Genomic DNA, 25,077 nt, shown 5'->3' on the forward strand with positions numbered 1-25,077 from the left:
GAAAAAACTTCCCCACCAGATTCAAATTGATTTTGTTCATCATCATTATCGTCGTACGTCGTTTGCTTTTGGCGTTTGCCTGCCTGCTGCCTTTGCTGGGCTGCCTGAAAAAAAAATCTTGTTCAGTGGCCTGTGTCTACGTTTGGGATTCTTCGTCGTTGTTCGTTTCCCTAATTCTCTGGTTCTCGGTGTTTGTGTGTTTTATTATTTGGTGCCTTTTATTGAATTTTATGCCGCATCCTCTTTTTGCCCTTCAATCATCCTCTTTTAACGGAAACTTTTTTGTGTTTGCCGCATTCATTGAAATTCAACCCCAAAATGCGATGGAAAAAACAAACACACCAACAACAGCAGCATTAGCAGCAGCGGCGACAGGAACGAACGAACAAGGCGAAACAAAAGACATAAAAACAACAACATCAGCAATACGGCGTTTTTAATAAATGAAAATATCCATCTATCCACCACCCCGCACACTCCACCCCGCCATGGGCTCCATCACAACTCAATGGAAATAAAACAGATTTGTTATTTTCTTGTTTGTGTTTCTCCCTCAGTGTGCGTTGTTGCTGTTGTTGTTGGTTGCTTTGTTTGTTTGTTGGTGTGTGCAAGTGCATGTTGGTGCAAGCGAGCAAGCACTACATGTGTTGACTGACGAGTGTTTCCCCGTGTGTGTGCGAGTGAATGAGAGGGACAATAAAGTTGTTTGGTTAGTTAGTTGGTGGTAGACAGAAGAAGAAGAAGAACAATCCCAACAACAACATCAAAACACAAACGGCAACGGCAAAGAGATGAGCAAAAAATGAAAGAATTGAAACAAACGAAAAAATAAACACAAGCCAAACAGTAATAACCGATTGTGGGTAACACAAACAATAAAATAAACGATGAAAATAAATAAAAAATAACAAAGAATATGTGAATAGGAGGATGGTTGGATGTAAAAAAGAAGGTGAGACAAACCGAAAAAAATGACAATAATAAAACACAGAACCAAAAAACACGGAGATTAGTGGAAAACGAAACATAAAAAAACATAAGGGATGTTGGATAAAAATAAACCACGAAAATACAGGTGAACGATAATCTATAATAATGCTTTTGTGTGCCATTAACAGAGTTGTATAAAAATGGTAGTAGAATGTGAAACAAAAATGATTGCTTTCTTTTGTAAGGCAATTATAATTTGATTTACCTTTAATTCGGAGGTTTTATTGAAGATAATAAAATTCGAATTATAAAAAATTTGGATTTTTGTTAATTAAATAATTTAAATTATAAAAATGTTATTGGCGTAGGGTAGTAATTATAAGTAAACAAAAGATTATTTGTTGAACGATAAATCATACAACAAATTAGTAGACATCACTTTAGGTTAACTTCATGTCCATGACTTATATTTCCTTTAAGCCCATCTTTCAGAAAAATCGGAAATTTTCACCATAGGTTTGACTTTAGTAATAACGATCAAATTTTTCTGAAAATTTTTGTTCCGGTATCATTTCTACGGATCCGATTAATACAAAATGTATATAATTTTGAAGCTTATGAAAATGTCATTGAGTGTTGACTTGAAGGGATTATTTCAAACTGTTTGGAAGATACAGTAAAATACCCGGGAATTTATTTGGTGTTAATATCTGTCCAGAGGAAAAAGTCTTAAATCCCAGACCAAAAAAAAATTCTACTCTGTGGTGTAGCCGGTGTTGGTATGTGTCAATAGGAGAAAGTCTTAAATCCCGCCCAAAATGGCAAAAATTTGTGGATTTTTGGAACTTCATATCTCGGGAAGTTATGCCCCGAAACCATTTTTGTTGTTTTAATCAGGAAAAACAGACTCCATATGGTTTTCTGAGAGGTGGCCAAAAAAATTCGAATTTTTTAATGAACAAATAGTTAATATTGGGAAGTTTTTGGAACTTTGGAACCTCATATTTCGGAATACATTTCCATCGAAAAAAGTTATGTTGTAATCAGGAAACAATAGGCCACATATGGAAAACATTTCAAATTTTTCTGAGAGGTAAAGGAAATTTGTTCCATATTATTTTTGTGAGTACGTACCCGGTTATTAGACCCGGAAGTTCAGATTATTTAGAACCGATTAGTACAAAATTGGTACATTTTAAAGCTTTGGATTATATGGGGTATTTTAAGCCGATAAACGTTCCATTATAGTCCCTCACCACACCTTTCACACTGCAATTTGTGCTTTCAAAAATCGATGTTTGGCTGTTTTTGTTTTGTATAAAAAGATATATAACCGCTTGATGGATATGTATCCGAAGAATTGGGTATAACCCGGTTCGTCATCCAAGAAAAAATATCACCATAATAAGTGTAAAAATGCCTTAATCGGGACGTTTTTACTAAACTAGAATTGTTCATTTACACATTCTTGCATGTTGTGGAACAGACTTTGTATGTCCAATATTATACGAGATGAGACGCATCCCGTCGAAAAAAGGGATAAACGTTTTGTTCAAATCGGAACCACATTTAGATCTGATTGTGTCAAGTCTATTCACTAATGAAACCACACTTTGTTCAGTAAAAACAAATTTTTTTTCAGGAGTATTTATGTCCTTAATTCGGGGATATGATAGGATTTTCTTGGAATAAAGGATAATTAAAATCCCTTTTTCTAATTTTGTTTTTATTCTGAGCGTCATTTTTGTAGAATCGAAAATTTTTCATGAAAATTATCCGATATATATTCAATGGAATTGACTATTTAAACCCTCTGCTTTAATGATATCCTGTACAATGTAAACGTACTATTATTAAAGGATTTTAATTTCAAAGATAAATGGCGCCCAACTGATTTTTCTTTTTATAAATTTGACAAGTTTTGCCACTTTTTATGTACGAGAACAGACAAAATGTTATTCATTTACAAGCAAAACGACAAATACATTTGAACTTTTTACCATGTCAACCTCCTGTTTGGGGATTTATTTGAAAAATATGTTATGGAATTGACAATTTAGTACAATGTAAATGTTTTTTAAGGGTATATGGGTATAAGAGGATACCCAGCGTAAGAGCGCGTTTAGACTACTAAATCTATCTGGTCTCAAATGCCAATAGGCCTGTGCAAAAATGTAGTGGATTACATCTGAGGTATACGCTATCGAATTGATATTTGAGATCGAGTGGGTTTTGTAAATCTAAACTTTAAACTCGAATAATAATGAAGCATAACCTCACCTCCTAATCATACAATCTATTACAAATCATGATCATACTGTTAATGGCCGTAAATGTAAACGTACTTTAAACATTGACAAATATTTTTGTATTACTTTATTTTCATGAATTTCAGTACATTTTACAGTAGTAGACTTTCCTCTTTTCTTTTTTTTCATATTTTACAAAGTGTTTTAGTAAAAAAAGGGCTATTAATTAATTGTCTTTAATTGAACGATAAATTGCACTTGCACTCCATTTTCCATTTACATTTATTAATTCTACTACCAAAAATATACAACTCTGCATTGTTGTCATTTGTGTACGCGAATTGCAACTCTGTAAAGATTGTGCAATTTTTGTTTATAAACGAGATAAAAGGAATGCACAAAACAAACAAGAAAACAAAGGAGGAAACACCGAAATCAAAATCACGTCGTAGAGCAGCAGCCGCAGCGGCAGCAACGAATAAAGGAACGAATGAACGTACGGGCGAACGAATGAACAAAAAGCCCAAAGAAAAAGGGACGAACGAGCAAAATCCAGCCATTTTCACAAGAAAATTCATTTGTGTGTTTGTCTGTCTGTCAGTCAAACACTGACGTTTTTCCATGAATGTGTGTCCCGTGTAGTTGTTGTTTTTTTTTGGTTATTTGGTTGGTTGGTCGCTCGAGCGAAGAACTGAACGACGAGTGAATGTGTGTGTGTGTGCGCGTATTTTCTTTTTTTGTAATTGTATTTGTGTGCCCGTGTGTGTGTGGAAAAAGGTGAACTGTGTATGAAAAACTATTACAAAAAAGAAAATTTGAAAATGAAGCAAAGGAAGAAAAATGCGTAGTAAAAAATACAAGTCAAGTCTCGGCTAAAATAAATCATTTAATTTGTTTCTCTTGTTCTTCTCCAATTTTCTCCTCAACGCTTAGAAAATGAATTAAAACGCTAACAACAAACGTAAATCCACAGAAAAATTGCTAATAATTGAAAGAAAGAAAAAAAACTTATTGTCGGTAATTGCTACTGGACGGACGGACGTACATATGTATTAAAACGACGGACGAACGAACGACGAATGAATGAATGTGTGAAATAAATGAAAACAATAATTAAGTCCGACGAAGAAGAAGACGACGGCGACGTTTAACAAAAAAATCTCACACACCATAAGCACCACATCAGATCAGATCTGTCGGTCCGGTCCGGTCTGGTCCACAGTCGGCGGCTAATCTATACCACCAAACAAACAGAAAAACCATGGATGGCTCTAATAATTCATCAGGAGGTTTATCTTCGCGCAGTCTTCCCTCGCTGTTCGCAATGAGCAATGGTTCCTCAATGGCCACCAAAGACCTGGACAGTCTGATAGCCATTAATGACAGTGCTTTGTCTCAACAAATCGAATTTATACTACAGGATGCTCCCATGGAGGAGCATGACGACGATGATGATGAGGATCACAGTAATGGTGGTGGTGGTGGCGGCGGAGGTGGTGTGCATCATCGAATATTATACCAACAACAGCAGCAGCATCAAGGTAGCAATGACATAATGACCTCTGTCAAGGGTCAACAGCAGCATCAGCTCATGGACACAGAAAGTAATTCCGAAGGGGCCATATCAGTAGTTGGTACTGGACAAGCTAGCGTTATAAAACTTGAGACCCCACCGAACTCTACAACACCCATAACAAGCGCTTCCGATTTAAGTCAAACCAGTCAAGATGCCGCCGAACTACAACACCAGCAACAATCCATGGTGAAGACTATCACACATCATCATCAGCAGCAGCAACAGCACCATATAACGACCACAGCGGCCAGACAGCAGCATCATTTCCTTAATGGCCGTGGCATTATTGTTAGATCTTCAGATATCCATGACTATAATTCCCTGCCTTTAGCAACAACAACAGTCGCGTCGGTGCAACACCACCACAACGACGAGGAGGAAGAAGAAGATCCCGAATTAAATGATGAAAATCTTCAAGACATTGAAGAAGAAGCCAAGGCAGCTGAGGCCGATGAAGAGCCTCCCCTATTAGATGGTAGCCAAATTAAAGTAGAACATATGGATGAAATGGTGGAGACTGTGTCAGCCCCACGGCTGACCTATACCAGTGGTCCGACCACAGTGACCACCACAAATGCTGAAGGTCAACCCACCCAGCTGGTGTTGCCTGCCGGCTCTATTGTTAGCACCACAACACGATCGGTTACCGTACCGGTGTCCGAAGCTTTAGCTCATCTACAAAGACGTCCAGTATTCATAAGTAATGGCATGGCCAATGTGGGTGGCACAACTCTGGTGCGTATGCCCGCCATGTTGAGTCGAAACGGCTCGATGGCTGTATTGAATGTGGTCCAACAACAGGTTGGAAGTGGTGGTCAGACCACCCAATTGATTTTGCAAGCCTCACCCGTCTGTAGTGTGGCCAACTCGGGGAATAGTACACCAATGTTAGTGACAACCTCGCCACAGGCATCCATATCTGGTGGTGAATTATCAGGGAACTCGTCTCCAAGAACCGCAACTATTTCGGCAGCCGGCTCCACACCATCAAATGGTGGTGGTGGCAGTAATCAAATTCTTTCGAATGCATTAACGGGAAATTCGCCCACAATAATGGCCATAAATACAAGTCCTAGCAATAGCAACAACAATACTGCTACCATCGTAACAACACCAGCATCAACACCAACCAGATCACCACCCAGATCTGGACAAAACAGCAACTCCTCCAGTACAGCACAACAGCAACAGCAGCAACAACATCCGGTGGCATCCACCTCAGCACAAGCCCAACAACAGCAGCAGCAACAAATTGTTGCAACAAACTACAGCCGCAATACAGCATCAACATCGCCACCATCTTCCACATCGTCAGCCGCCTCCCCACCTTCATCGACATCCACACCCTCCGGCACAATTTACCAGTGTATGGAATGCGTTGAGAAATTCGATAACAAGGAACTCTATGAAATTCATCGTTCCGGACATGCCAACAACATGAAATGCGCCATCTGTAATATGGTCCTGAAATCCTTGAAAAATTACGAAAAGCATTGTCTTCGCTGCAAACCATACGAATGTCAGATATGCGGTCGTGTGGTACGTTTTCGTCCGAATTTCATCAAGCACATGCGCGTCCATACCGGCCAACAGTCCGAGCGTCATAAATACAAATGCGAAGTGTGCCACAAGGAATTTATGAGTTTCGAATATTTCAAAGTCCACAAAAAGATTCACAATGAAAATGTCAATTTGACATGTGAAATATGTGGTAAACAATTTAGTGCCCTGGCTTCGTTGCGGGGTCATTCCAAATTGCATTCAGGTGTTAAATTGCACAAGTAAGTATTCCTTATGTTGCTACTATAGTTTCTTTTTTGTTTGCTATTTTCTAAAGTGTCTGAAATACGAATGTGGCGGAAAGAGACGAAAGTGGGGGGATGAAAAGAAATGAAACCTTTTATGGTTAAGAAGAGAATTTTTGTATATTGGGAGAAAGGCACAAACGCTTAAAGTTATGCTTTTCATTTCACACTTTTGTTTAGAAGGCTTCAATGAAATGAGAGAAAATAGTCTGATTAGGATTCAAAGGGACAATATGGGCAAATCTGGGAGTTATATGCTGTAGAAGAAGGATCTATAAAAAATAGGAGGAAGAAGAAGGATCTATAAAAAATGGATCTCAGGGAGAATTTATATGCTGAAGCCCCGAGCTGAGATCGGGAAGTCTTTATGGCTGAACAGAAATTTGTCGAGGTGAAGCTCTGGTAGTATTTATAGAAGAGGAAAAGTTCGGCATGTCTTTAAAGGCGAGCTGAAGCTCCTGTAGCTCATGGAGTCTTTATTAGGCGAGCTGAAGCTCAGGGGTCTTTATTAGGCGAGTTGAAACTCCAAGAGCTCAGGGAGTCTTTATAGACGAGGTGAAACTCCAGGAGCTCAGGGAGTATTTTTAGATGAGCTGGAGCTCAGAGAGTCTTTATAGGAGAGCTGGAGCTCAGAGAAACTTTATAGGCGAGCTGAAGCTCCTGGAGCTCAGAGAGTCTTGATAGGCGAGCTGAAGCTCCTGTAGCTCATGGAGTCTTTATTAGGCGAGCTGAAGCTCCAGGAGCTCAGGGATTCTTCATGGACAAGTAAAAGTTCTAAAGTTTTCGAGCTCAGGGAGTCTTTATAGACGAACTGAAGCTCCCGGAGTTCAGGGAGTCTTCATAGGCGAACTGAAGCTCCCGGAGTTCAGGTGGTCTTTATAGGCGAGCTGAAGCTCCTGGAGCTCAGGGAGTCTTTATAATCAAGCTGAAGCTCCTGGAGCTCAGGCAAAATTTATGAATGAGCTGCAGGTCACTGAATTCAAGAAATCTTTAAAGGAGCTGCAGGTCACTGAATTTAAGAAGTTCAAGTTTTTTTGTGGACGAGCGGAAGCAGTGATTTACTTACAGATATTTTATGAGATAATTATAGGCGAGCTGATGCTCAGGGTGTATTTATATGGGCCTGAATCTTCATTAAAATAACCTTTGCACATGGAATTCAAAGAAGACGGATGAAGTAGCAGAGGAGACATAATAGACCCCGTTTTGAAAGTCCTTTTTATAGAAGTGCTGAAACGGCAGGGAATTTTAAGAAACGAGCTAAAGCTCAGGTAGTCAGGTAGGAAACCTGAGGGTATCTAAAACAAGTTCTATTCGAACGAGATCGACCTTTAAATCTTTTTAATCAAAACTAGTAAAATTGTAGTGGGCCTAACCCTCCACCATGCCTTATTCAAACCACGAAGTTATATTTCAGATTTTCCATCAGAACGTTTCCCCCCCTTGGAGAAACAAAAATAACAAATTTTTGGAAATTTAGTTAAAAAATGCGGCTAGGACCTTTGAAATTCAAAAATATGGTAGGATCTGTATATGGGGATCTTCATATCTAAAATATGCCTAATTATAGTCACATCAGTTGAAATCAGTTATACTTGTTGCATTTTATTTACAAAAATCTTACCTTCAGAATTACCATTTAACATTTAGAAGAGGCTATAAATTTTCTCAAGGTTAACATCCAGACCAAAATGTAAACACCACATTTGTATAGCAGGACCTTGATGATTTTTAATTCATTTAACTATTTATTTATACAACTCATTATTAAAACAATTGTATTCTCCATTTTCTTCTCACTCTCTTCTGTAGATGTGAAGTTTGCGGCAAAGGTTTTGGTCAACGTTACAATTTGAAGATACACGCTCGCACCCACACCGGTGATTTTCCATTCGAATGTAAAATTTGCAAAAAGAAATTGCACACCCAATCATCGTTGCAGACCCACATGCAAGTCCATCAACGTGTTCAAACGACAACATCAGCATCTACATCTGCATCATCGTCGTCAACGTCACAGGCAACGTCGACAATTAAATCGACCGCCACCAGTACCACAACTAGTGGTGCTGCCGTTGGTGGTGGTGGCAACACAAGTTCGAGCAGTAGTGCCGATAATAGTGCTCACAATTCCCCCACATCCACCATTGTTAAGATGGAACCACAAATATCGCTGTCATCAGCGTCAGCATCATCATCATCGTCGGTTATCGATAACAATAATCATCATCATCCTAGCAGTAATTTGCTCTTGAGCCAACACTCAACATCATCTATGCACGACGATTTGGATGAGAATTCCGGACTGAGCGATGGTCTAAATAGTTTAAATGGCCATCAATATGTTAGTACGAGTAGTCTGAATAATACAATGATTACGACAGCCACCGGTGAAGAATCTTCGGAATCTTCGAATACATCTCAAGAATTGCGACAAACACGGCAAATATTATTAAACGGTGCAACACCCACCCGGGCAATTGTGATCAATAATTATATGCAAAGTGATAAGGGTGTTGATACGCTGCTGTCGCAGACATCGCAACCGACACAACGGCATCATGCTCAAGTTATACGTCAAAATAGTAGTGGTGGGGGTGGTGGAGTTATTGGCGGCGCTAGTAGTAGTGGTGGCGGTGGTGTTGGCGCCAGTAGCAGTGCTTTGCAGCAGCAATTGATGCGTAAGACACCAATAATACATTCGACTGGCGGTGTTACTTCCTTATCTGGTTCAGTATTTAATAGTTCAATACAGCAAAGGGGTAAGTTGTACTAAAACCTTTTTTTTTAATTGTTGTTATTATCATTTGCTGCAAATGATCTTGTTTGGTTTTTATTTTGTTGATAATAATACAATTTCCTAGAGGGGGTTGTAATCAAGGTTCATTTGTTGTGCAGCCAGCTTGGCTGTGCAATGATTTAGGGGTTTGTTTTGTGTTTTTGTAATTATAGAGTCCTATACATAATTATTTCTTCTTCTTGGAAAGTCATTAAAAGATTAATTTGTAGGTTAGGAGTTTGTGAACATCTTCTTGTAGATTTGTAACATTTCATTTTTTTTTTCAAAAGCCGCATGAAATGTTAATATTTTTGAAATCATTTAGGATCTAAAAAAAGGATAATACAATCCTTTTTTAGGGATATGGATTTGTTGGCATCTTTTGATACTTTTTCAATCATTTATGATAATGAGATAAGACAACCTTCATAAATAGCTTTCAAAAAGTAGTATGCTGGTTCTAGATTCAAATTTTATTATAACGATCTGAATCAGTTGAGAAACGCCCTTTCAAAAGCATTCAATTATTGCCACGATCAACTTAGCTTCCCGCGACTGTCTTGTTCAATTTAGAGGCTTAGTTCGGCAAACTTTCAGCAGTATAATTGGATGCACATTATTCGCCATATAAAGCTATGGCTAAACATAGAGCGACCTAATTTATAAATTATCTGCAAAATATTTTTTATCCTCTAAGTAACTATCTATATTGCTAATATTCTGAATTTCTCTGACAATCCGAAATGCCTACTTATATTTACACTGCTCGGAAAATGAGGTTAAACCTATTTTAAATAAGGTACAGATGGTTAGTTTTGAATGAGGAGTCCTGAGGGAGTCTTTATAGGCGAGAGGAAGCTCGTAGAGCTCAGGGAGTCTATATAGGCGTGATAGTGGAATTAAATGGGTGGTTTGTCTCTAATTGTAGCATAAAACCCATTTATGTAACTATATCTTTTAGAATTAAGTTCCGTCAGAAACTTTACCAAGTACGAATCGGATCTCCCGGCGAATTGTTGCAAAAATTCGAGCTGTTGGTGGAAATCCGAATTGCCCACATTGTTGTTTTCGTCAAACATTCATCTAATTCTTTAGAATTGCTGATTGGGTCCTTGAAATACATGGCAGTGATCTAAAAATCCATTGAAAACGTATTATTTCTATCGTTGGCATCAAAAATTTGGCGTCTGTGACTTGAAAAATGTCATCAGTTGTTATTGAGAAGCCTCTTCATCCTCATAGTGTGATTGTTTGATGCGGTTTATCCGATAGGTAATTTTTCTAACTTTTTTAATGAGGTTTGGTAAATGAGTTGCGCTTTGAAGAGAATATTATTAATATTACAATCAATATTGGAAGCCCCCAATATAACGCTACACCCCAAAAATCGGTATTATGAGATTATGTGTTTCAACTAATTTGGGCGCAATTTAATATTTCGGATTCTAATTGAGTAGAAAATGTCCTTACCAAATTATATCAGCTTTGGCCCATGTTTCCGAGTAGCCCGCATGTAATGGTATATTTTTCGGTATATTTTATGGGTTTGTTTTTAACAGAATTGGCTCTAATTTGATTTTTTAGGTTCTCATTTTTAAGAATTCTAAAAATTATCAGTATTGGCCCACTTTTTTGGCCCATGTTTCCGGGTAGCCCGCATATAATGGTAAACTCTCATTATTCGGTATCTTTTTTATGGGTTTTGGGTATGCTTTTTAACCGAATTGGCTCTAATTTAATTTTTCAGGTTCTCATGGGGTATCAAAAATCTTCATATTAAACATGTTTAATATGGGTTCACTTTTTAAAGTATCCACCATGTAATGTTACATCCCAAATTTCGGTATATTGGGGGGTTAGGACAACTGATTCAACCAAATTTGCTGTAATTTTATATTTTTAGTAACTCATTGAGTAAAAGATCTCCCTACAAAAAATGATCAATATTGGCCCAGCTTTACGGGGAGCCAGCCCCCCATATATTAGAACCCGCATTATTCGCTATTTAAGGGGTTATGTGAATGGTTTTTAACCGAATTCGCTCAATTTTGATTTATTAAATTCTTATGGGTTATCAAGTCTTCAAACCAAAAGTGATCAATGTCAGTTTATGGTTTGTTATAGCTCCATTGATACCATCCCATTTTTCCAATCGATGGGGCTGTAATTTGATATAAAGCGTTTTGGAAGGCTGATACATATTTCATAAAAAAGTCAAGGGAGCTATGGCTGTGCTCTCTCACATATCTCCTTAATGAAATCTAGGGATTTTCATTGAATTCAGTAGTTTTTCAATCAGTTATACAAATAATTGTTGTAACAGTCTTTTTAACTTCACTGCAACAATTTGTTATGCCCGGTGTTCACCAATGATTAATGACACGGTTAATTTTTTTAATATATTCGTTGCAACATCATCAATGTGTGTGATCTCAGGTATTAAGGAACACACAAAATATTTTGTATGTCTCATCCCAAACTATTTCAATGACACACATCATCAACATCATTGGAATTGCAAATTATGTTTGTCACAGTAAATTTCGATCTGTGACGTTTATCGATCAGCAGCGACACAATAATACGTTGTACTTTTTTGTGAATTCAATTTCAAAATTCATTGAACAATGGAAAAAAGTATTATCTTAAATCTTTAGAAATTAGAGATACAAATTCCAAAAAATCATTGTTTGAGGGATAAAAAGTGGATCAGATGGCATACTTACATAATTATCCCGCCATTTGTATTGTGACAAATGTCTGTTTCTTGATGTAAACAAATTACATATGTTCCTATTAGAGAGAGACGAATAAACTGTCAACAATTATCTTGATCGGGGAAATGCTCGAAAAATGTATCTTTAGTCGAGATCAATGAGCTTTTCTAATTTCAGCAGAGGGGTTCGGATTTTGAACTACATTAGTGAGGGTATATGCACTTTGATACGGTGAAAATGTGCCTCATTCGAAGATGGACCCAGTAGTCCACCCCTTCCGGTACCTCCCTCACAAATGGTCAATATTTCATTTCATTTATTAATTAACTTCATTGTAATATAAAAAAGTCAATATGGCCAATAACTTATATTAACTAAAAATCAACTTTAAATCCGAAACCTCTTTAATAAAAACATATTTCTTATATAAAGCTAATAATAAAATCTGTATGCAATTCCGAAGGTATATATCTGTCGGCAACAATGACTGACACTTGTTTACTTGTAAAAGTTCTAGGACCATAGTCTCGATATTATTACACCCTTCACCACACTGTGGTACAGGGTCCTATGTCTTTGTGTATATATTTCTAACATGCAAAAGGAAACGAGTTAGACCCATAGTTCGTTTTGAGAATATGCATAGAATCACTTTCTGAATCGATTTATGCATTTCCGTCCGCATTTGGAAATTTGAAATTTGGTTATAGTAACCATACACTTGTTTACTTGTACAAGTTCTAGGACCATAGTCTCGATATTATTACACCCTTCATCACACTGTGGTACAGGGTCCTATGTCTTTGTGTATATATTTCTAACATGCAAAAGGAAACGAGTTAGACCCATAGTTCGTTTTGAGAATATGCATAGAATCACTTTCTGAATCGATTTATGCATTTCCGTCCGCATTTGGAAATTTGAAATTTGGTTATAGTAACCATATATATTTTCGTCCGATTTTATGAAAATGGTGCGCTAAAGCCCCGATATGTCTTTTGATTGCAAGAAATTTTCGTGAAAATTGGTACGGAGTTTGATATATCTCCCATATAAAATTCCAAAGTTTAGCCGATAGCCTTACGAGTGTTAAGTTTTGTTGAAATCCGTTCAGATTTACATAAAGCTCCTCCCATATATGTATAGCAGGAGTGTTTTTTATAGAAAATATTTTTTAAGGGAGTTCTTTTAATAAAAAATTATTTGTCAAGACCCAACACAGTAGTTATTTTTATAAGAATATATTTTTTAGGGACCTAAAGATACATGGTTTTTATAGAATAAATTTTCAGAGCCTTTTCGAATTTTTATAACAATAATTTTTCAAGGCCTTCAAATAGCCCCGATTTTTATATGATTAAAATTTCAAGGTTATAAATTGCCCAAAAGTTTATAAGAATGATTTCCATGTCCTAAAACAAGAGTGGTTTTTATAAGAATAGAGACATGAATATTTATTTTAAGGGGATATAAAGACTGAATTTTATAAATATAACAAATTTAAAAATAAAATAGCGTGGATTTAAAGGACCCCAATCGTGGATTTAAAAAGATATATATTTTTGAAGGGCTCTAAAGTCCTCAATCATGGATTAAAAAAAATAAATAAAAATAATTTTGAAGGAATTTAAAAATTTAAACATTAGCCGTGAATTTCTTAAGGACTACAAGTGTATATTTTTTTACGGACGTAAAAAATATTTCATTTAGATGTTTATTATGGGAATGCGGATTATTCGTTGAAGGTCTCAAATCTGGATTATTTAAGGTCTCAAGACAGGATTAGCATTGTAATAATAATGGACATAATATATATATAAGGAAAACTTTTAAGTCGTTAATCAGAAAGTTTTCCATTATTTTATTTTATTTATTATTTATATTTGTGTATTAAATATTTTCCAATTCTTTTACTTTTCCTCAGGTTCATCGCCCTCACCCTCGCCGTCGTCATCATCAACGTCATGTTCCTCTTCAGTTGTGGTCTCCAAATCGTCGGGTGGTGTGCCCCTATCATTGGCCTCCGCCGCCCTCGGATCCTCCTCGATAATACGCAGTACACGTGATCATGACCTCAACGGTCATCATCATCAACACCAACAACAACAAAACCAATCGCAACGTAATAACCACCGAAATCACCACCGGCGTCGTCATCTAGCCGATATGGATGATGACGATGATGATACGAATTTACATCATCCCACGAATGGACGTCATTTCCATGATGATGATGACGATGTTATGTTAGATGAGAAGTGTTCCCCGTCCCTGGCAACAACGGCCATTAAAACTGAACCGAATTTCTATGTTTCGGGTGATAATTCCAATGAAATGCTTATTAAAGAGGAGGTCGTTTTCCACGATGATGCTTCCAATCATTCACCCCACTCACCGCCCGGCTCCAAGTTCGGTATGTCCAACTTCGACAATGATCTCGATCATCATGTCGATTTGTCGCATGCGTTACCCACATATGGCTATCTGTTGGACCAGCATTCAATACCCGATACAATACCAGCTCAATTATATGCCGATGATGATGATTTTCGATTAGATCACAATTCGTTGGGTGCACTGCACAATAATTCGTCGTCGACAAATGATGGGGATTACATCAAGAAGGAATGGAGCTATGGCACCAGTTCGAATTATACAATAAATGGCAAATTCGATGATGACAGCAATGCATTGTGCGATGCCGCAAATTTCATATATAATTGATTGACACCGACACCACCAACTCCATCACCGGTATTTATAGGTGATGGTTGATGATGATAATCATTGTGACCCCTCCACCACCTCCTCCCAGCAACAGCAAACAACAGTAACCAGTAACCAAAAGATGAATGTAGACGACGACGCTAATTCATCCAGCATTGTTGATATTACAATAAAAGAAAGAAAGCCCGAACGAAATGAAATGAAAAACGCATAGCAGGAACAGAGAAACAAGAACAAGGCAAGTGCAGTGTAGTTGTAGTAGGTGATAATGATAATAAAATTTATAATAACAAAAACAAAACATAAGAAAATAATCTCACAATGAAGATGATAATGGTGGTGATCAAGAATAAGAATGAAGAAAGAAAGTGCAGTGAAAGAAAATTAGTTTGTTTTCCCACTGGAACAAGAAAAAGAGATTTAAGAAAGAAAATTAAAAAAATAAACAATTTACATTTTTAGCGTGAAACTGTCGTATAAGCTAAAACATACGCGTCGTAATGTCTGTCGTCTATACGCTGGATGTTTATAACAAGAAAAAAATAAGCCCAACAAAATGCCAACAAATTTACTAAGTATTCTTTTTATTATAATGATAACTGATAACAAAGAAAGGAAAAAACAAAAACAAAAAATTAAGCACATTATTTAAAAAAAGAAAAAAACAAATACATATATATTTTAACGTATAGAAACCCCTAATCTAACATTTAAACGTCATCGTAAAGGAAAAAAACAAAACAAAAAATTAAAAAAAAAAAATCACACACAAAAATATTAGTTATAGGAAAATTTGTTTAGAAACAAAAGCCCGAATTTTATTTTTTTTTCGTTTTTTAATTTTTTATTTCCTCGCATTAAAGAAAACACCACTCCAAAAACAAAACAAACAAAAATTAAATTAAAAAATTTAACAAATACGCTTGGCTTTCTTTTACAAAAAAAGAAATCAGTAAAAGAAAGTAGAAAAACAAAACACAACAGTAGAGGGAGTGTGAATTGTATATTAGTTTATTATTTTTTTAACCGTAAATTATAAATATTTTTTTCCTTTTGCAATTTATTAATTTTTCCAATAGATATTTTTTACATATATATTATCTTGGATAATTTCAAAAATTCGTAGCTTATAAGATAGTTTTTTTGGTTTTTTTTCTGTGTTTTTTTTAAGTTCACTTGTGTGTATGTTTGTGTAACTATTTGTATTATCTGTGTATACTATTATATATATTATATATATTTACCGCAAGCAAATGTATTTGTGTTATATATTCAATGTTTATTAACAAAAAACCGAAAAACAAAACAACAAAATTAATTTCTTTAGTTTGATAAGTCTTTTTATAAATGTGCAAAAATCCCTAAATTCAATTTCCAACAACAACAAAAACACAACAAATTTCTTCTTCTTTTCGTACTCCTTTTAAACACAAAAACTTTTCTGCTTTGGAATATTTTTTTCCATTATTTGTTTTGTTTTCTTTCTTGTCATTTTTTTTTTCAAAAGAACTCTCTTCAGAAAACTCTATCTCGAAATCTCAATATTTTTTTTTTTGTAAAAAATTAATTACTACTTATTGATCTCTATAAAAATTCTATTTAATGTTTAAAGTATGATGACAATGAGGATTTTAAATGAAAAAACAAAATACCTTCTCTATTACGTCCTTCCTTAAAAAAAAACTCTCAGTTGGAATATTTCCCAAAAATGGTCAAAGATTTTTTTTTAAATAATTCTAATATAGAATTACATACATATATAATTGATTTATAATGCTACAGTATTTTTTTAATTGTTTTCTATCGCTACATATATAACTGTCATATTTAGAGTTGGTTGGAGTAGCAAAAATTCCAATGGCGCCCAAAAGCATGCTACATATTTGGCGAATGTAAACATGTAATTGGATTTTCTTTGACAATTTCTCTATATAGTCGTGATCATTTATAACGACACCGAATTTAACGAACTGAAAAGTCCCAAAAATAGTGTTGGTATTTAACATCGTTATAAGCGATTTAGACTGTAATATATTTATTTCACTTTACTGGCTGGACCAGATTTTATAATATATTGTTTTTGGACCTATTTATGAAATGCATACTTGTTCTGAATTTGTATGTTTTCCGTTTTATCTGAGAAACCCTCTTCTACGTCAAAGTCAAAGACATTGACTTGGTGTGAACACCTATGCAGGCGAGATGAGGTAGGATAATTAAAGAAAAATAGATAAATTCCTCTTCTTCCAAGTGATTAAGATTTGGATCCATTTGATTGTAAGCGTTTAAGGGCTTTCATCCAAAGAAAACATGTTCTATCTATCTTATTTACATTATTAAAGCACTGAAAATGGGTAATTTTTATTATGGCCGGAGCTACTCAAAAATATTAACATTTTCGGGATTCTCATACTATAGAACGTAACAATCCAGCCATAATTGTACTCTATGGAAGCGTCTGTCATTGTGTGATCGGACGGTGTCGGAATTTGAATGACAAAGGATGGTTTTCTTTACTTTTTTAATTTGGTTTCCTTTCTTATTCAAAGTCCGACTTCTGGATCTAGATCCACGTTTACAACTTGTAAAGTATAGTCATATAAAAGAAGAATTTTTCATTTTGAACTATTTAATTTCGGAACTAAAACATTTTATTTTTTTATTCATGCTCTTCAGACCGTCTATCGAATCTACCTATCGGAAGAAATGACTTCTACTCAGCCAAGGATTTTCCAAGAAAATGGATAATATTTGCTTTAGTTCAGTGTTGAACAGAACTAAATCGTGAGTAGATGTGTAAGAGCGTAACTGAGAGATTATCATTAAAAATTACAGACGAAAAGGTAACCAAGAGACTACGTTTTTAGCCATCATCGCTATCGTACTATGTTGTGCATTAGTGTATTTTTTCCTTTCGTGACCTTGTCGATCATAAAACTCAATTGTTGTTGTTATTATTAAAAAATAAAAACAACACGATTTTAATTTTTAAAGTGGGTTATGGTCACATTGATTACTTTCGGGAAAGGCAGAGAAGACTATAGTTTCAGATTTCGCCACAAATCCTCATCACTTCTCTTAGTTTTTTGCATGGGATATTGTCCCAGAGAGTCATGTATCACTCCACTTGGGAGACTTATCCTGGTTATAACCTATTGACCGTGACATCAGCACAAAAACCAACACGTCAATTCTGGCGTATCTCAAACCAGATTTTTAAGATCAAAAGTCAATTTTGGTGATAAGGTTTTATCACTTCAATGTTTTGATCTTTTAATGGAATGCAGGATTATAATGTTTTGCGAAAGAAACCTAAAAACATAAGAAGAAAATATCCACTTTGCATTTTAATTTCCACTTATTTCACTTCCTTTATAATATATATATATATATATATATTTGTATTGCTTACATTTTTTTTGACATTAATGGACCCTAATAACCATAAAAATTACAATACCAATAACAATTAAATCTTCCAGTAAAATAGGTGAAGTTCTCCCATTCCACCTGCCATATACATATTTAAGAAAAATTGGCAAATATTAATTGTTTTGGTATAATAGACACCTCCTCTTTCCTACTCCTACTCCTACTCCATTTATATAGTAAGCAGACAATACATATTTCCTAAATATGTCGGGAATGAATGTAGTGATCTATTAGTGCACTGTTTTTATTCTGAGTATAAAAAAGGTGCAGGGAAAGAAGAGATATTAGCATTGCACAGTAGTCAACTCCATTTAGAAAGTTCGATTCAGGTCGTGAAATAGACTCCCGAATGAATTTTAAAGTCCCATAAGGACGATGCTCAAGTAATTTAATACCAATAGTGGATTATTTTATGGCTAGACTGTAGCCCACTATGATGAAGTTTGTCATATATTTCATTCCCTTTTGATATTGCTACTCCCAAGAACTCAACCAAACTTAATAAAGTGACATATATTTCCCAAAAATGCCTATATAAAAACATCTATTACTGCAGGTTCTTTCGAGTATATATTGTACAGTAAAATATTGTCAATATAAATGCATATTTTGCAACCTTCTCACATCTAAATATTACCAACTCCTCATCTCTATTAGCAGCAAAATACAATATTGCTGTAGCATTTTCTTGCCATAAATTATTTGACGAATTTGTAGACCAGAAATATTTCAATATTTTTATTTTTCTTATGCTTTGGATAGATTTAAAATTCAAGGAGAGTTCATTTTGATTTTTAATTAATTTTCTTCCTTGATTTTTCTTTTTCCACTGACTTTCTTTTTTCTATTAACATAATTTTTACATCTCTTCTCCTAATTCCAAAAACAAATATTTCTTTTCTTTTACTGTGTAAATATAAATAAAAATGTATGTGTGTGCGTGCGTGTAAAATCTATCTATCTGTGTGTATGTAAATGTCATAGTTATACAACTTTTTTTGGTGTCCTTTAAAAAATAATAATAATAAACAAAAAAATTAAATAAAACTGAAATAGAAATTTTTTGAACGATAATAATAAAACTATATATTGTTGCCCGATGAATGCATGTCGTTTTGAAAAACAAAACAAAAATATTTGAATACAATAATTAAATGTGATGCAAATTCCATGACTTGAAAAAAATCCTGGGAATTTAACATCCAATTAAAACAAAAATCATTATCATGCTTTCATTCATGAATATGATGATCTATAAGTAGAGTAGTATTATCAACTCTGTATGTAATAATGTGTAGTATATATTATATATAAAAATAAAAGTAGAATTATATATTTAAAGAATAATGAATTTCTTTTCTGTGTAAACAACAAAAGAAATCTTAATCAAATTTGCAAAAGGCAATATAGATTTCAAATAATATCATCATAAAATATTGTTTTTAATTTTAAAAATAATTTCTTTGTATAGAAAATTTAAATAATGAATATGACATACATGATCCCAGTGCAATATTTTTCCTCAACCCCCACCCTCATAAATGCAGTGTTTAGTATGGGTGAAAGGAAAAATTTTACAAAAAGAAAAAAATGTATTTAATAATATTTCCTTAAAAATTAAATAAGAAACTTGTAGAAATCATATAGTAAAGGAAATAAATGAAAACCGAGTGAAATGTGATTTAAGAAAAAACCCAACGATTTTAATTTTAATTCTTCACTCTTTTTTTTGTATATTAACTAAAGTAACAAAAAGGAAATATATATGTATGGTAACACATTTCATTAAGTAAAGTGCAATAATAAAATGAAAAATATTCATATTCAAATCATCATAATTTCCATAAACAATTATTTGTTTTTAAATATTGAAATTTCTGAAACATTTTTGGAATTTTGAAATTCCCATTTTTAAAGTAGAATGCATTTAATTTTGAAATCTTTTGTATGATTCAATAATTCATTAATTTATACACAAACACACCACTACAGTATTACATTATTTTGATTCGGTATTTAGTGAAAATATATTTTTGAAAAAAAAAAAAAACATAAAAATATTACAACAACCACGCAAAATCCTTTAACCTAAAAGCCGATATATATTTTGAGTTTTCATAGAAATCTAGCTTGAGAAATCGGTACAGTCAATTTCCAGAAAACAAAAAAATATTTCAACGCCCACCCAAAAGCCTTTAACCTAAAAGCCGATATATATTTTGAGTCTCCAAAGAAGATGAAGGTAGTAATAAACTCCAAAAACATCCCATTTGAATAGAAGAGACTTAATCCATCAGAGTCATCTGTTATGATACCTACAATGAGTTTGATCTCCATTGAGTACCTTCGATGTACATCGTGAAATTGCATCCATAATGAGAAAACTGGTTGGATCACGCCTAAGATTCTCGCAATGTTTATCATCAATGATGAATATGAAAATAAAGGAAAATAATTCCCTTTACAAAACTATAAGGGCCCAAAAGTTATTTAATTTGTGACATTTCTTGTAATAAGGCTAGGTTAAGGGATGGACGATCCATTTTTTTTATACCCTCAGCCTTATGTCTAATGAGGGTATATACACTTTGATACGATGAAAATGTGCCTCATCGAAATATTGATTTTAGAACCTATGTTTCTGTGCACCAAATCCTTTTCAGAAAATGTGGAGTCGATTTACCCATGTTCGTTCGTGCGTTGTCCGTCTGTCTGGCTGGCTGGTGCGCACGATAACTCTCAAAGAGAATAATCGATTTCATCCAAACTTTGCACATCTTAATATTGCTTCCAAACTTTGTTTAAGTTCAAAGATGGACAATATCGGTCCACGCCTTCTGGTTACTCCCCCAGAAAATGGTCAAAATTGTGCTAAAAATTAATTTTATAATAACACGCAAATTGGACTATCCCATTTTAAAGAAACTTTGTACAACCTAATATCTTTACCAAGTAGGAAGATGGGACCCATTGGTTCACTCCTTCTGGTACCTCGCCCACAAATGATCAACATTTTCAATATTTATAAATCCAATAACAGGCGAATGGAATGTCCGATTTGAATCAAACTTTGCACAACTTATTATCTTTACCAACTAACTTAAATTAGTTTAAGTTCAAAGATGGGCAATATCGGTTCACGCCTTCTGGTACCTCCCCCAGAAAATGGTCAAAATTGTGCTAAAATTATTTTTATAATAACACCCAAATTGGACTATCCCATTTTAAAGAAACTTTGTACAACCTAATATCTTTATATATAAAATGAATATAAGGCGATTGAAATGTTCGATTTTCACAATCTATTATCTTTACCAAGTCTAGATCAAGTCCGAAGATGGGACCCATTGGACCACTCCTTCTGGTATCTACCACAAAAAGTTAAACATCCTGAGGGTATATATCTGACGGCAACATCGGCTGACACTTTTTTACTTGTTTAAATATAGTCTATCATTTGTTAAAATTGTCCCTTGTCTGCCCCTTTTTCCATTTATTGATTTATTAATCTAATGTAGAGTTTAGGGTCCTTGACCATAAGTATGAACCTTATGAAAAAATCACAGCACAGATTTTGTTTTCACTATACGACCCTGTTTCGTTTCAATATTTTGCGGACTAATATTCTATAAGAATAAACACCCCCTTTACATGTAGTGGTGTGCCTTAACGGCTTTACAAGATAGTCAAGGATTTCATAGCTTCCGGATTTTTTTTCATAATTTTTATATATTTACAATTTTGCATTTTGATATTATTTGCATTAGCCGAAGCTCGAAATTCGTTTTTTTAAATTTAATTTAATTTTTATTTTAAATTTCTTTAACATCCTTTACAATTTTTTTTCTCTCACAAAAAGGTGACCCCTCCGAATACAAACCCGAAATAATAATCATTGCATTTAAATTATAATAAATAAATAAAATTAATAATAAAACTCATGTTAAATAATTAACAAAAATAAAAAATAGTTATATAGATTTATTAAATGTTTATATTATATATTTAGCATGGTAGTAGTAATCATTTTAATCATTGACAAAATAATAAATTATTATGTATTATATAATAACTATGCCTCTATCTCATTCCTCTTAACACACAAAAACAAAAAAATCCCATTACAAAACCCAATTAGGCAAAACATAATTATTAAATATATATTACTTTTAATTATTATTATTTTTTTGTTTTAAGTTTTTCCATTTATAAAAAAAGAAAGTAGTACAATTTGATTAGTAGTTTAACAAAAATTATTGAAAACGAAAACAAAAAACCAACAATAACAACTATTGTTGATTTTTTTTATTGAAAAAAAAAAAATAAAATAAATACAAATAAACAAATTAAATAAATACAAAATATTATATATTATTATAGAAAAAGAGAAAGAAGAACAAGCAAAAAAAAAATCCCACTTAGCAAAATTTAAAACAAAAAATGTGGCAACAAAAAGAAAAAAATGCAAAATTACAGTCACACACATTACATTACATGCATACATAAATACATTGAGAATATTTAGTAAAAAATGAAAAACACTTACATAACAATTATAAAACAAAAATTAAATTCTATAATAAAAAATAACAATTATATTAATCCATTTAATTAGTAGACAAAAGCGTTTAGCTCTTAAGCATTATCTTACATATAGTATGAAACAAGGAAAAAATCGTAAAAAAGAAATATTTAGATTTTTAGCTCAAGCATAATTAATAATATATTTAAATTTATTCAGTTTTGTTTTTGTATAGCTTCATAATTATTTTGAATTGTCCTTAATATCATGTAATATTTTTATGGACATTGTGCGCTTAGATGGTTTCATAATTTTTTTTTTTTTTTTAACAAACAATTGCATTACATAGACAGTTTTTTATTTTATTTTATTTTATTTTTGTTTTTAAAAATTTTGATTTTTGAAATTGCTTTGTATCATTGTGAATACATTTATTCATACAAAATTACTACTACTTAATTTAGTAAGGATTTAAATTTTAAACTCATTATACCTCAGCCATATGGCTTTGAGCTTATATAAATATTGTATTTAGATCCATTTTTTTACCAAATCCGTTTTAAACTATATACAAATGCCCATCTGTTTGGCTGGAGCACACGATAACTCTAAAAGGGAGTAACCAATTTCATCCAAATTTTGCACATCGTACATATTTCTTCCAAACTTAAATCGAAGATGGGGAATATCGATGCACTTCTTTTGGTACCTTCCCCACATATGATCAAACATTTTGCAGAAAATTAATTTTGTAATATCATGCGAACGGCGGACTATCCGATTTGAACCAAACTTTACACCGCCTAATATTTTTACCAAGCCCAAATCCTGTCCCAAAATGGGACCCATTGGTCTACTCCTTCTCTAGTACCTCCCCCACAAAGGGTCAACATTTTAAATTTTTATAAATCCAATATAAAACGAATGGAATTTCGAATGAAGCGAATGGAAGGTTCGATTTGACCCACAACCTTTACGCACCATAATATTTTTGCCTTGGCTAGATCAATTGTGAAGGTGGGACCCATCGGTCCACTCCTTTCTGGAACCTCCTCTACAAAGTGTCAATATTTTGAAAATTTATTAATTAAATATCAAACGAATCCAACCTTTACAAATCGTAATACTTTTACCTAACCTTGATCATGTCTGAAGATGGGACTCATCGGTCCAATCCTTCTGGTAGCAGCTCCCCCACAAAGTGTCAAAATTTTGAAAATTTCTTAATTCAATATCAATCGAATGAAATGTCCAATTTGACTCAAGCTTTGCAAATCGTAATACATACTTTATTCAAACAGATATCCGAAAATGGGACCCATCGGTCCAATACTTCGGGCACCACCCCCACAAAATTTTGAGAATTGTTGTTAATTCAATACCAAGCGAATTAATAAATGTCCGATATGATTTAATCTTTGCAAAGAGCCAAATATTTAAAAAAATTTTAATTCAATATCAAAAAGATGGTATGACCGATTTCATCCAAACACTGCAAATCATAATATTTTTCCATACCTAGATCATGTTCGAAGGTGTTCGGGGCCCATCGGTCCTCCACTCCTTCTGGTACCTCTCCCGCAGTGTCAAAATTTTTGAATTTTTTAATTTTTTTTTTTTAATTCATTATCTAACGATTATCACCAGTAAAAGTATCCACTGCAGTTGAATTTTACTCTTAGATGCCTGGTGATCTCCTTCTCCATGTGTAAATTTGGATTTTGATATAAGAAATGAGGCTTGGAACAGTCCATTTGTAGATAAACATTTTTGTGGTGGTGGTCGATTTGATTAATTACTGGGTACAATTTTATTCCAGTTGACGTTTGTTCGTTAACGAAGAGTGGAGGATTTAGTTCCCTCGTATTACTTCCGTCCTGTCAGGTTTCATGGAACTTTTCGTCGAACGAATAATAATGCCCTTTTATTCTACTCTACTGCCGATATCGGTACCATTTGATTGGAATTTGTACCGACTACTAGTTTTCAATAAATTGTACTTGCAGTCAAATCGCCTAGGATAGGATTTCTTTGTTGTTTCTTGTTCTTCGAATTAGTAATAGTTTATGATGGTCTTATATTCCTGGTACTTCGATCACGACAAGAGCAAAAGTCCTCATTATGAATTTGTCAGGTCATGGCTGGTTTTAGAGTCAAAAGTCCTAAGAAGAATCGACTTGGGTAGAGTCGTTAATCGGAACTACTTTTTCCAGCAGTTTCCACACTATGTGACATTCGAATTTCCAAACAGGGAATATCGTCCCGCCCCTTTCCATTCCGGTCTCTTCGTTTTTATCGAATTATTTTTAGTCATAGAATTCACAATCACTGTCAATTTTC

At 33.9% G+C, this 25,077-nt stretch overlaps 1 protein-coding gene across 1 annotated transcript; it reads left to right on the forward strand.

Moving 5' to 3' along the window:
• Positions 1-4,440: 4,440 nt before the first annotated feature.
• On the forward strand, positions 4,441-14,841 carry LOC133325831 (uncharacterized). Its single transcript, XM_061534551.1, has 5 exons — positions 4,441-4,641; positions 4,708-6,536; positions 8,373-8,744; positions 8,799-9,322; positions 13,981-14,841. The coding sequence occupies exons 1-5, from the start codon at positions 4,441-4,443 to the stop codon at positions 14,778-14,780; spliced, it is 3,726 nt and encodes a 1,241-aa protein (XP_061390535.1). The 3' UTR covers positions 14,781-14,841.
• Positions 14,842-25,077: the final 10,236 nt, after the last annotated feature.

The sequence above is a fragment of the Musca vetustissima genome, unplaced genomic scaffold, assembly GCF_032173495.1.
Source record: "Musca vetustissima isolate MV318-11 ecotype Yass unplaced genomic scaffold, APGP_CSIRO_Mvet_v1 utg8224, whole genome shotgun sequence".
Taxonomy (NCBI): domain Eukaryota; kingdom Metazoa; phylum Arthropoda; class Insecta; order Diptera; family Muscidae; genus Musca; species Musca vetustissima.